Source organism: Nicotiana tomentosiformis, chromosome 1 (assembly GCF_000390325.3).
Source record: "Nicotiana tomentosiformis chromosome 1, ASM39032v3, whole genome shotgun sequence".
In the NCBI taxonomy this organism is placed as follows: Eukaryota; Viridiplantae; Streptophyta; class Magnoliopsida; order Solanales; family Solanaceae; genus Nicotiana; species Nicotiana tomentosiformis.
In genome coordinates, this window is record NC_090812.1 from 120,295,593 (window position 1) to 120,309,289 (window position 13,697).

At 39.4% G+C, this 13,697-nt stretch overlaps 1 protein-coding gene across 1 annotated transcript; it reads right to left on the reverse strand.

The window, feature by feature from the left end:
• Positions 1–6,907: 6,907 nt before the first annotated feature.
• Positions 6,908–7,486, reverse strand: LOC138909037 (uncharacterized). The gene has a single exon (XM_070200060.1). It carries the CDS (start codon positions 7,484–7,486, stop codon positions 6,908–6,910), a length of 579 nt encoding a protein of 192 aa, XP_070056161.1.
• Between the last annotated feature and the right edge of the window lie 6,211 nt (positions 7,487–13,697).

A 13,697-nucleotide genomic window follows, 5' to 3' on the forward strand; every position in this document is an offset into this window, starting at 1 on the left:
AAAGTTAGGGAACTAGTTCGTGTTGTCAAATTACTGAATTTAGGCCTAAAACATGATTTCTAGGTGGAAAGTGTAAGCTGCCAGTTATGAACTAATTAGGCCTATAGATTTGACGTGTACATGGATAATCTAATAAAAGCAGATCTCATCGTTGAGTCCTATAGGCAGGATCTCAAGGTGATTCCAGTTTTAGACTGTTTTTACGTGATACAACAATTGAGAAATACGAGTTATTGCTTACAGATCCTATAGTCATGGCTTCTAGGTGTAAGGCGTTAGGAGCATAGTTGATAGTGCAAGCGGTTGAATTAATTAATAAAATCTTATAGGTGTGATACTAAGCGTAAAATCCTAATACGTGATCTCTAAGTATAGTGACAGATATTCAAACGAATTAACACAGAATATATCCTATAGGCATGCTTTCTAAATAATATTTCAAGTCACATAGGCAATGTTTAGTTACCAATTACTTGAGGTCCTATACTTATGATTTTAAGTGAGACAGGCAAAATTGAAAATCCTATGGACATGGTATCTGTTGGCAGGTAATACACAGAAGCAAGAACATGATTGGCAAGTAGAAGGCAAGGCTCATTTGATCCTATAGGCATGTTATCCCCTCGTTCATGTGAAATTTAAACCACCTCAGGCTCCCTTTCAACTATTATCCCCATTATCATTATTACAGACCAAACAATAATGACAAGCCCAATAGGAAAGGTGGAATACAGTGGACACAAGTACAAAGACATAGTAATAAGATACAAAGTGAACCCAAGTACATTTGGGCCTTCAGAATCACCTAGAACACAACAGAAGCTCATAAATTTCACCACAATTCAGCAGCGGTGAAAAGAAACCCAAGCGAAGGTACTACTCAATTGATTTCGGAGGCAGGCCTTACCCAAGTCATATGCTTAACAAATTAAGGAATTAAGATGGTCTGGACATAACTTCCTAGAGGCAGACCTTCTAAGTGTTTGTGCTTAGTGTGTAATATAACAAATACTCAATCAACATAATACAAAAAAGAATGATTTCATGCCAAACAAAATAAGGAATAGATCAAAACATGTATGTTATTCCTTATTACGCTTGTTATTGGTATAAACAAGACACTAAAAACAATGAATCAAACTTTGCCTAAATGAATAACTAAAGGTCCATACATAGGTTCTTGGTCAACACAGAAGTTTGAAAAAAATTTCAATAGGCTTGAATACACACACTAATGTCCCCAATTTCAGGTTCTACTAATTGTTTAAGGACAATAGGAGCAACAGTCAACAAAGCATAACAAAGATCACAAGTGAGATCTCCTATCAAGTAACATGAGTCCACAGTATTTTAATTGTTTCCTTGGCGTAATAACATGGCAGAATAGACCCCAAATGATCAAACTAAACATCAATTTGAATGAGAGTACTACTTAGTCGATCAATTAAGCCTAATTTCACAGACTAACATCATATAGTCATAATTCAACTGAAGCATCAGCAGTAACGTTTCACGAGAATGAGACAATGATGAGAATTAAACTATGAGCATGCTTCAACAAACTAAATCAAGACCTAGAACATAATATGTAATACCATTTATGGAAACTAACAAACAGTTGCGAGAATGGAGATTAAAGAGACTAACCAGGTAGAGCAGCAATAAAAGTAAGAAATAGAGATTTAAAGAACCCCAAAAAGTATCTCCAAGACCCCAAATTCCGGCAAGTCAGAGTTCAGAAGGATCTCTTAGGATCCCGAGCAATGCTTATGCTGGAAAAGGTCCAAAAATCAATATCCGGTAACCTTGGCTTTTAGTCGGCCATAAAAACCAAAATAATAGTGGAACAAGTAGAACCAAAAGAGAGCACAAAATATAGAACAACAATATATGTGAGTTATGAGTGTGAGAGTATGAGCCACTAGCTCATCCTCTAGGGGTAAGGGGAGGGATTTATATAGTGTTCTATCCACATAATCAAAAAAGGAAAAGAATAAATCAAACCACAAAATCAAGAAAAACTCATGCAAACCGATTCCCAATCTGATTAGGAAAAATAACACACAAACCCTCTTCGAGAAGAAATCAATGGAGATTTGAGGAGATATTTTCTTTTCTTCGATGTATATAATCAGGATCTTGTAGAAATCCTTAAGATCAGAGCCATATTGGCTTGATTCGGATGAATCATACTTTTCATAGACAAAACAATACCAAATATCACCATAATTGAACGAGTGACGGAGATAGAGAACAAATAAAGAAAGTGTATCGCTAGTTGATCGACTAATTAGTCGTAATTTAGGAAAGAGTTGATGGATATTGACGGAGACGACTGCGGTTTTGCTTGAGAGAGACGAGAGCATTTGAGGGCGGTGACTAAAGGGGAAATGAGGCTAGGGTTTGGGAATCGGGTAGAAAAAAATTCGAGGATTGTTATGTGCCGTTGATTATTTGAGATCAATGGCCAGGATTAAAAAAAAATAAAAGACGGGGCGGATCAATGGATCCCCGATCGGGTATTTGGGCGAAGAGGTCGTATGATTGGGCTTGGGCGATTGGGCATGGGATTTGGACCTCTTGGGGTCCAAAATTGGCCTGATTTTGAGCTGAATTTAAAAATATGTCAAAATTACGAAACATAAATTAATAAAATAGCTAAAACATATATTTAAAAAATGCTATTTATGCAATTTAATACTTTAAACTAGTGTCTTAGGATTGTAAAAATATAAAAATGCTATTTTGACCTAAATAATACAATAATATAGTATTGTGAAAATATAGGCTATTATTGCAAATAATGGGTAAATGGTATAAAAACACAAATGCAATTGTATGAGACGACATAAAAATATTATAAAATATGCATAAAATGCTAAAAATATATATAACTAGTCTGGACAACTGATAACTCATAAATAATTTTGAGGAAATAACAAATAAGTATTTATTAATAAACAATGCTAGGATCAACTAAAAGCTTATAATGTGAATAAAACTATTTGCATAAAATTTCCATGATAATAATTTGATAAAAAATATTATGAAGATAATAGATTGATATAAACATGTCATGGAATAGTAGTACAAGAAAATATTCTATAAATATTATTAAAAAATATATATAAAAATACTTTAAAAATATATAAAAATACATTATAAAATATACTAGTTCACAAAGGCTAAGAAGAAAATATGAGGGCAAACTGGGGTATCAACAGCTGCCCCTCTTTATTCGGGAATGATGGAAGAATTGTTGGGTAAAGAAATCGAGATGATAGTCAATTTGTCCGAATAGATGAGAATGAGCATGAGATGTTAAAATATGGGGGCCGGACCCTAGTTCTTGAGGTGTCTACATACCACTGATTTTACGGGAATCAGACCCCGTGTAGTTCTGGATCCATAGGCGAATGCGGCCTATGGAGTCATTGTAGAAAGACTGCATGTGTTTAAAGAGTACATTTTCTCTAGATAGGACGATGTCATGAATAGTTGATATCACAGATGGAGATTATAAATGACAATAAAGCAGAATCGATCCTAATAGATACGTGAAGTATTGTAATTGGGGAACGGTTACGAAAAAGCAAATGTTCGACTATTGGCTGGCAGTTACTTAGAGATACTAAGTGAATGTGAACGTTTGAACGGAAATCGGAGCGAGCATTGCTACCGTTTGAAGAACGGTTACCTTCCGAGTTACCCGCAAAGCTTGAAATACAATGAATACGGAAGCATATACATAATAGTTATAATATCATTGCTATGAGTAGGAGAATTTAAACATGATGCAGATTCCCTTCGTACCATGAAATTTGTCTACGGACGATGAGAATGATGTCCTTAGACCATGATGTCCTGGGCAATGAAGCGTATGATAAGGGATTTGCAGGCCATTAAAATGGTGTCCTCGGGCCATGAGATGGTGCCTTTTGACTATGACGACTTTGAATAATGATGTGCAACTTTGAGATCCTTAGGCCATGGGATGTTGTCCTTAGTCTATGAAGATGATGCCTTTGGACTATAACACCTTCGGATAATATGGCGACGTTTCAGCCCATGAAATGTAAGGGTGTGGAGATACTTGACTGTTTAGCTATATACGGATGACGAAGGCAGGGTTTAGCCTTATGCAAGAATGGAGGAAGGCAATGTTTAGCCTTGTGCAAGTATGGGAGTTGTGCTTGGCCGGATGCAATAGTCAGGGCAATGCCTAGCCCTATGAAAATTATGAGGGAAATGCTTAGCTCTATGCGGAAAATGAGAGCAGTGTTTAGCCCTATGCAAGTAGAAGGGTCTTGCTTGACCCTAATACAGATAGTGAAGGCAGTGCTTAGCTCTATACAAAGGAAGGAAATGCTTAGCCTTATACAGTAATGGAGGCAAAGTTTGGCCTATGCAAGTATGAGGGCAGTGCTTCGCCCTATGCAAATTATGAGGGCAATGATTAACCCTATGCAAGTTATGAGGGCAGTGCTTAGCCCTATGCAAGTAAAAGGCAATGCTTAGCCTTATGCAATGATAGAGGCAGAGCTTAGACTCACGCAAGTATGAGGGTAGTGCTTAGCCCTATGCAAATTATGAGGGCAATTCTTAGTCCTAAGCAGGTAATGAGGGCAGTGCTTAGCCCTATAAAAGTAGAAGGAAATGCTTAGCCTTATGCAATGACGAAGTTAGAGCTTAGCCTCATGCAAGTATGAGGGCAGTGCTTAGCCCTATGCAAATTATGAGGGCAATGTTTAGCCCTGTGTAGGTAATGAGGGCAGTGCTTAGTCCTATGCAAGTAGAAGGCAATGCTTAGCCTTATACAATGATGGAGGCAGAGCTTAGCATCAAATAAATGCGAGAAAGTAAAGTAGTTCTTAGCTCGACATATTTAGGCTTGGTAGTATATTTCTATGTGAAGATAGCAGTCTGGTCGTATATCCTTTGCGGATACTTCTAATAATGTTGCATCTGTTGTTTCTGCATTTAAAGAAAAATTGTAAGTCAGGGTGAAGGTTGGTTTGTGCTTTTGATTCCTTGTTCCGTCTTTGCTTTCTGAGCTCGACACCTCTGTGCTTTGAGCTAGCCTATGTAGCATTTGGCTATTACAAAAACTGAGTTTTGAAAATACGCATTTTGTAATTAGTTAGTCATAAAGAATGTTGAATGTGTGATAATGCATAAAATAGATAGTTTTGTCGAATCATAGACTGTGACACATTTTGAGATATTGTAACGTCCTGGTCCTGTATAGGATTGTAGGGAAACCCCCTCAAGATTCGAATTTTCTCCAGATCTAATGGATGAGCCCTGATATATATTTCCCGATTAATCCTCTTCTGGTGCCTCTTGGTGCAACACTATCAGATTTGATGAAATTAAAAATTTGACCCAATCTTTGACCACAGAGGGAAATGAAAGTTTTATTATAATGTGAATGAACCCAAAAGGGTGCCTACATATCCCTTCTTAAACAAGAATCGGGCCAAGCGTAGTTCATGTTATATCAAGAAGAAAGTACGAATACAATCTTAGACATAATATCTTTTGACGATGTCTGAATTGATGGATTTTGGCCATATCTATCAGTCCATTTCTTCTAGTATGAGTGCCCCTCATGTTAGCACTCGATGAACCATGTAAGGACCTTGACAATTTGGTGAGAATTTACCCTTTGCCTCATCCTGATATGGGAAGATCCGCTTCAGAACCAGTTGCCCCCATGTGAATTGTCTTGGTCTAACCTTCTTTTTGAAAGCCCTTTCAATTCTGTTCTAATAAAGTTGGTCATGACACACTGCGTTTATTCTTTTCCCGATGATGAGAGCCAACTGATCATAATGACTCTGTACCTATTCTGCATCACTATGCTCAGTTTTCTATACGATCCGTAAGGAAGGAATTTCTTCCCCGGCGAGTCTAAACACTTTGGTACCAGAAACCAATAGATAGGGAGTTTCCCCAGTTGATATTCGGACCGTAGTGCGGTACCCAAGCATAGAAAATGGTAACTTCTCATGTCACTATTTGTAGTTGTCCACCATCTTCCTTAGTATCTTCATAATATTTTTGTTGGCAACTTCTACGACCCCTCATCTACGATCTGTATGCGGTGGAATTGTGGTTCTTGATTTGAATGTTTCGCACATGGATTGCATCAGATCACTATTGAGGTTGGTGGCATTATCGGTAATAATTGACTCAGGCACCCCGAATCGGCAGACAATATGATCTCGAACAAAATTTGCTACGACCTTCTTTGTCACGGCTTTATAGGAGGAGGCTTCGACCCATTTGGTGAAGTAATCAATGGCTACCAAGATACATCTATGTCCGTTGGTGGCGGCATGCTTGATTAGGCCAATGACATCCATGGCCCATGCGACAAAAGATCAAGGTGAGTTCGTCACATTGAGTTCATTGGGTGGAACCCGTATCATGTCAGCATGTACCTAACACTCGTGACATTTCTGCACATACTTGATGCAGTCAATCTCAATATTCATCTAGAAGTATCCCGCTCTCAATATCTTCTTAGCTAAAATGAACCCGTTCATATGGGATCCACATGTCCCGTTATATATTTTTTGGGGCAGTCTGGATGCTTCCTTGGCATCGACGCATATTATCAATCCTAGATCAGGAGTTCTTCTGTACAAAATTCCTCTATTCCAAAAGAAATGATTAGCTAACATCCGTAATTTGCGCTTTTGAGTGTGTAGAACTTTTCAGGTATTCGCTTTTCCAGATACTCTCTGATATCATGATACCATGGATTCTCATCAAATTCTTCTTCAATATGGGCACAGTAGGCAGGTTGCTTGCGGATCTCTATTGGGATAAGGTCAATATAATTCTTATCTGGATGTCATATCATAGAAGACGAGGTGGCCAATGCGTTTGCGTACTCGTTTTAAATCCTGGGAACATGCTTAAATTCTATCTTTGTGAACCTCTTGATCAATTCCTGCACATAGTGCAAGTATGGTAGTATTTTGGTATTCTTGGTGGCCCACTCTCTGAGGACCTGATGTATCAACAAGACAGAATCTCCGATTACCAGTAGTTCCAGGATGTTCATGTCAATGGCCAACCTAAGTCCTAGAATGCAAGCCTCATATTCCGCCATATTTTTGGTACATAGGAACTTGAGCTTGGTGAATACCAGATAATGTTGGCCGGTTTCTGATACTAGGACATCTCTGATGACTACTCCCTTGAAGTTTGCGGCCTCGTGGAAGAACATTCTCCAACTATCATAAGCTTCGACGATGTCTTCCCCAATGAAAGAAACCTCTTTGTCAGGAAAATACGTCTTCAATAGTTCATATTCTCCACCCACAGGGTTCTCTGCTAGGTGATACGCCAATGCTTTCCCCTTGACCGCATTCTGAGTCACATAGACAATGTCGAACTCACTTAGCAATATTTGCCACTTTGCCAGCTTGCCAGTAGGCATAGGTTTCTGAAAAACATACTTTAAAGGGCCCATTCTCGATATGAGGTATGTGGTGTATGCGCAGAAATAATGCCTCAGCTTCTAGGTTATCCATGTCAAGGCATAACAAATACGCTCCAATAAAGAATACTGAGCTGCATAGGGTGTGAACTTCTTACTCAGATAGTATATGGCTCGCATTTTCCTCCGGGTCTCGTCATGTTTTCCCAAGACGCATCCAAATGCCCCGTCCAATACTGACAGGTACATCAGTAGAGGTCTCCCGGGCTCCAGCAGGACCGACACAGGAGGTTTGGACAGATACTCCTTGATTTTATCGAAAGCCATTCCTCAATCCAGCTTGTTGAAATATCCTTTATCAACATCTTGAAGATTGCTTCACATATTATCGTCGATTGTGCTATGAAACGACTGGTGTAGTTGAGATGACCCAAGAAGCTCATCACGTCCTTCTTGTTCTTTGGTGGCGACAAATCTTGGATGGCTTTGATATTTGACAGGTCTAGCTCGATCCCTCGGCGGCTGACGATGAAACCTAGTAACTTCTCGATAGGGACCCCGAAGGCACAATTTGCAGGTTCAACTTCAAAATGTATCTTTGCAGACGGTCCAAATACTTTCTCAAATCTGCTATGTGATCTAGGCTTTTCTTGGATTTGATGATGATGCCATCCATATAAACCTTGATCTTCTTATGTATCATATCATGGAAAATGATAGTCATGGCCCTCATGTAAGTAGCTCCTATGTTTTTTTAAACCAAACGACATCATTTTATAGCAATACACACCCCATGGCGTGATGAAGGTTGTTTTATCTGCTTCTTTTTCATACATACAGATTTGGTGATATCCAGCAAAACAATCAACAAAGTACTGGAGCTCATGCTATATGCATGTTTGGCAGCGGAAAATCATCCTTGGACTTGCTATGTTCATATCTCTGTAGTTGACGCATACCCCGACCTTTCTATCTTTCTTTGGTACAGGTACGATATTGGCTAACCAAGCCGGATACTCAACCACTCGAAGGACCTTGTCTTTTATCTTCAAACTCATATCTGGCTTGAATTTCCCGAGTTTCTGCTTCACTGGTGGACACATTGGGTTGGTAAGTAGCTTGTGGGCTACTATGGATGTGCTCAACCCTGTCATGTCCTCATAGGACAAGGCACAGATATATTCATATTCTTTCAAAAATCTGATATTTTCTTCTTTGTCGGACGATGATAGGTGGATACTAATGCGAGTCTCTTTGACTGCTTCGGAATCTCCCAAATTAACCGTCTCAAATTCCTCTAAGTTTGACTTTGGTTTGATCTCGAAATCCTCTACTTCCCCAATAATTTCCTCGGGTATTACATCATTCTCTCATTCCTCTGAATCACTCTCATCGTGTTGCGTTGTCTCATTACATGTTACAATGTAGATTCAACGGGATAGGAAATAATTATGCTGAAAAGAATGAAATGAATAATAACATAAATAAATGAAGAGAAATAATGCATTAATTTAAAACTTAAAAATGTCAAAGCAAACACGATTCGATGTCTCGAGTATTTATTTCAAAACAAAATACCGAATGTCTTAAGTGCTAGAAAAAAATTTAAAAATCATGTTAGTCTGCCAAAGCTACCCAGGTGCTCGACGAGCCCGGGACGGTGTAGTAGTCCAATTCCTTAGAACAGTTCCATCTCCTGCCATCTGGACAGTGAGCTCCTCCTTATCCTCTCCCAAAATCATGTTGCAGTCCATGTTTTCTTCTGTAAGGAACAGACTTCTCATTCCAGCTAGAATCTCATCTTCTTCAGATCCCCAAATCACATCAGCCTTAGGGAATGACTGGTATAATGGTGGTATATGTTTAGGCAATGGGTAATAGAAATCGTTCTATGGTGGCAACCAATCCTTATACTCATGCACAATGTACTCATACCTGAGACCGATAGTGGTGCCCTGAGTCCGTGGCCATATTGGTTATGTTATCACCTGAAGCTTGGGGCCTCGGCTTGACTTGTATCCCAACCACATCAACATGCTTAGTACTTTGTCACTCCACCATCGTCCCTTCTCGATTGTGTTTACCCGTTCAATGTTGTGGAGTGTTTCTCCTCCTAACTTCCTTTTACCTTCAATTGTTGGTATGGTCTAGTTGGTATAAATAGGATTGTTTCCATCTCCATGAACGATCAGCTCCTGATGATTCCACTCAAACTTCACATCTTGATGCAGAGTAGAAGCAATTGCCCGAGCTATGTGTATCCATAGTCGTCCCAACTGCAGGTTGTATATGGTAGAGATGTCTAGTACCTGGAACTCGACATCGAATACGGTTGGACATATCTTCAAACTCAAATCAATCTCTCCAATTGTATCTCTTTGTGATATCTCGAATGCTTTCACTTTCATGCTCCCCAACCGTATTTTAGGTATACCTATACCCAACCTCCTCACAGTGGTGAAAGGGCATATATTTAGACTCGAACCTCCATCGATCAAGACCCAAGTGATGAACTTGTTTTCATACTACACAGTAATATGCAATGCTCGATTGTGATTCAAACCTTCCGGTGGCAACTCATCTTCATGGAAATTGTTTTTGTGTTTCTAGTATTTGTCCCACCATTTTCGCCATTTCTCCACTAGTGATGCTGACAAGCACATAAGCAACACTCAATACCTTCATCAAGGCGTTCTTGTGTACATCTGAATTCTATAGTAGCGATAGGATGGATATCTGGGCAGGGGTTTATTCAGATGATTGACAATAGAATATTCCTTGGCCTGTACCTTTTTTTGCAAGTCATCAGTACATGTTTTCACAACAATTGGCTTTAGTGCAGCTTCCTTACTTGTCCCTCCTTGGAAAAGATTTTCTGATGTGTACACTCTTCCTGTTCTAGTCATTCCTTGAGCGGCACTCGCTTCTTCTACCTTAGCCTTTCACTTTCTTTTTGCTTCAGCCACATAGTCCCATGAAATAACATTAGGTTGGTAAGCCGATGATGGAGCTACCATCATAGTGAATGGCGACCTAGGTATGTGCACTTCGACTTCACCTGTTCTAGTCATTCCTTGAGCGGCACCCGCTTCTTCTACCTTAGCTTTTCACTTTCTTCTTACTTCAGCCATATAGTCCCATGAAATAGCATTAGGTTGGTAAGCCGGTGATGGAGCTACCATCATAGGTAATAGAGACCTAGGTATGGCCACTTCGACTTCAAATGGTGCCGTAGCTTGCACCACAACTAGTGAGGACATTATAAGGGATGCCATAACGGTGTCTCCTTCCCGAATAAGACCAATAGACCTTTCTTGGTCCCATTCTTTAGCAGTTTCAATCTTGTTTACTCCCTCACCCCTGTGGAAGGGAAGGGGGTTATCTCAGACATTGGGTGCAGACTTCTTCAACTGTATTACTTTAGTATCAATCACTGTTTGAATCTTATCTTTCAACATGCGACATTCCTCAATAGTGTGCCCTTTCATTCCAGAGTGATAGGCATAGGTTTTGTGGGGGTTGATCCACTAAGCTGAGTTTTCGGTTACAGTTGCAGGGATAAGAGTGATATAAACAACGGTTTTTAGTCTACCATACAATTGGGCTATTGATTCAGCCAAAGGGGAGTATTGCCTGGGAGGTCTGCGATCAAAGTTGGCTCGGGTTTTAGGGTAGTTCTATTGGGCAGGTAGGGATGAGTGATAATATGATGGTTCGGTATTGTAGGTATGGTAGGTGGTAGCAGGGTAATGGTATTTTGGGGATGATGGGTAATATCCTGGTAGGAGTATTTGATATGTGAGTGGAGATTTTGGCCCTTGGGCTACCATCACGGCACCCACTTCCTTCTTCTTCGAGATACCTCCAGACTGTAAAGCTTTATTAGTGGACTGTAGAGCTTCGAAATTGGTAATCATGCCACCCTTGATACCCTTTTCAATTCTTTCTCCTAACTTAAATATGTTAGAGAATTTGTGATTTTCTATGACCATCAACCTTTCATAGTACTACGGGTCTTGAGCTCGTACTAAGAACTTATTCATAAGTCTTCATAGTTCAAGCCTTCAATACCCTTTCCTCATTCGACACTCTGGACCCTTCCATATAATTTCTTCAACTCCTCGGCCATGTTCCTAATGAGCAGGTCCTTTTCCCTGGGTTCGGGTGTGTATAGGGTTTGTTGTGGTGTGTGTGGCAGGGTTTCCACATATATAGGGCTGCTTTAGTGGGTTTTAGGGACTTGGGAATATGCATGATCAATGATGGATACATGGGGTAGATCATGGGTAGTTTGTGGTACATTTTGAGGAGAAGGGTAGGTGATGGTTTGCGGGTATTGAGTTGCGTTGTGGTGATGTTGTCAGTAAGGTAAAAATAGAAAGAGCATTGCTGTATTTAAGCAGATAGCACATAAGATGTTAATAATTTGCGTCCTAATTTGGGGACCTTGTTGTGCCTGATGCCTAAGCGACAAGTAAACTTGGAGAAATTTGTGCTAACATTGTTTCATCCCATTAACAAAATAAATCAAACCATTTTATTATTGAAACGAAATAATGAAATAGAGTAACTAGTGGCACAAAGACTTATCACATCAATTCTAAAACGAAATCTAACTATAAAATATTAAAGGAAATTTCCTATTCTACTTGGTCTCGGAGGGCCCTTCTCCATGTCTTGCCTTCTTTGCTCCTTCGATCATGTTTCCGAGGTCGCGCATGTCAATCAATAAGTAAGCCATTGCTAGTTTTCCTCCTTCATAATATCCCATACCCTTGCAGTCCCAGAGTTTGTTCCTCATTTTCCCCTCTAACTCCATCAATCCCTACTCCAAATATTCCAACCTTTATGTTGCTTTGTTTGATATTTCTCTCTATTATTTTATAGCTTCCATGTCTGTGTCACGACCCAAACCGATGGGCCACGATGGGCATCCGGTGCCTTACTCAACCGAGTACCAACATTGCATATCATTCTTATCGTACTGTCATTAGCAAATCGGACAAACGGGCTGTCAGGGGCTAACCAGAATAAACATAAGGGAATACTCAATATAAGACGAACCAATCTGACACAAAAACTTATACATGTGACATAGGGCCTATAAGACCAAAATTATGCTGAACACAGGCTTATAAGGCCGTACAATCTTTCACGTACACGACATCTGTCTACAAGCCTCTAAGGATACATAAATATCATAAAGGTCGGAATAGAGCCCCTCCATACCAATCAACACATGTCCTAATCATACTGAACAAATAGCAACTCCGGAGCAAATGGAGCGCACCAACACCTTCCGCTGAGCTGATAGCCTACTTGGAGGACTCTCATCCTGTCTAACGGGACATGCAGGCATGAAACACAGCGTCCCCAGGCAAAAGGGACGTCAATACAAATAATGTACCGAATATGTAAGGAATGAAAATCAGTAAATAATAGACATGAGAGTAAAAGACTCAACATGTATGTCTGAATAGCTCTGTGAATCATTTAATATTATAATGTCATGCATATGCGTATAAATATCATACCATGCATAGGTATATGCGTTCATAACATCATCAAGCCTCTGAGGGCATCCCATCATATCATCTCGGCCACTGTGGGCAAATCATCAACGTATACTAGCTGATCAGGTGGTGGGTCAATGTACATGTATAAATGAATGAAATGCATATGAAATACATTAATAAAATCTCTCGGAACGTCATAGGACCATTATGCCTTTGATTAATGTTATAAAATAAACTTATCAACTTACGTATTTCTGAGACCCATGAATAGATGATAGAATAATAAGACACATGGGGAATCAAGAATATAGATACCCCTAGTATTTCTATGAATAGAGTCATTTATGAAAATTGCATGTTTTTCTCGTTTCATTTGTATCTTTTGGATCATGCCAAAAGGAAAGAAGGGATAGCCTTAATATACCTGAACTGATTCTCTTGACAATCCCTCTAACACACGTCTTTTGCGAAAAAGACGTGTAAAAGCGGATTGAAGTAGGGAAATTTGATCACAATATTGTATAACTTTTCTTGATGAAGCTATCTGTCACTTTGAAGATGTAAATGTCTTCATTTATTTGTGAATTAAAGAAGTTTTCTATGTCTTTTGCTAAAGCACTCACATTGCCCTTTTTATATATTGTAAATTTGAGAGCCTTCTATGGCTTAGCCAAGAATCCCTTTCAAGGTGCCATCTAGCAAAGTGACTTAAGAGTCACTTAATGGCT

Coding starts and splice junctions, on each gene's coding strand:
- LOC138909037 (XM_070200060.1), bottom strand. CDS start 7,486: ATGGGCCCTTTAAAGTATGTTTTTCAGAAACCTATGCCTACTGGCAAG.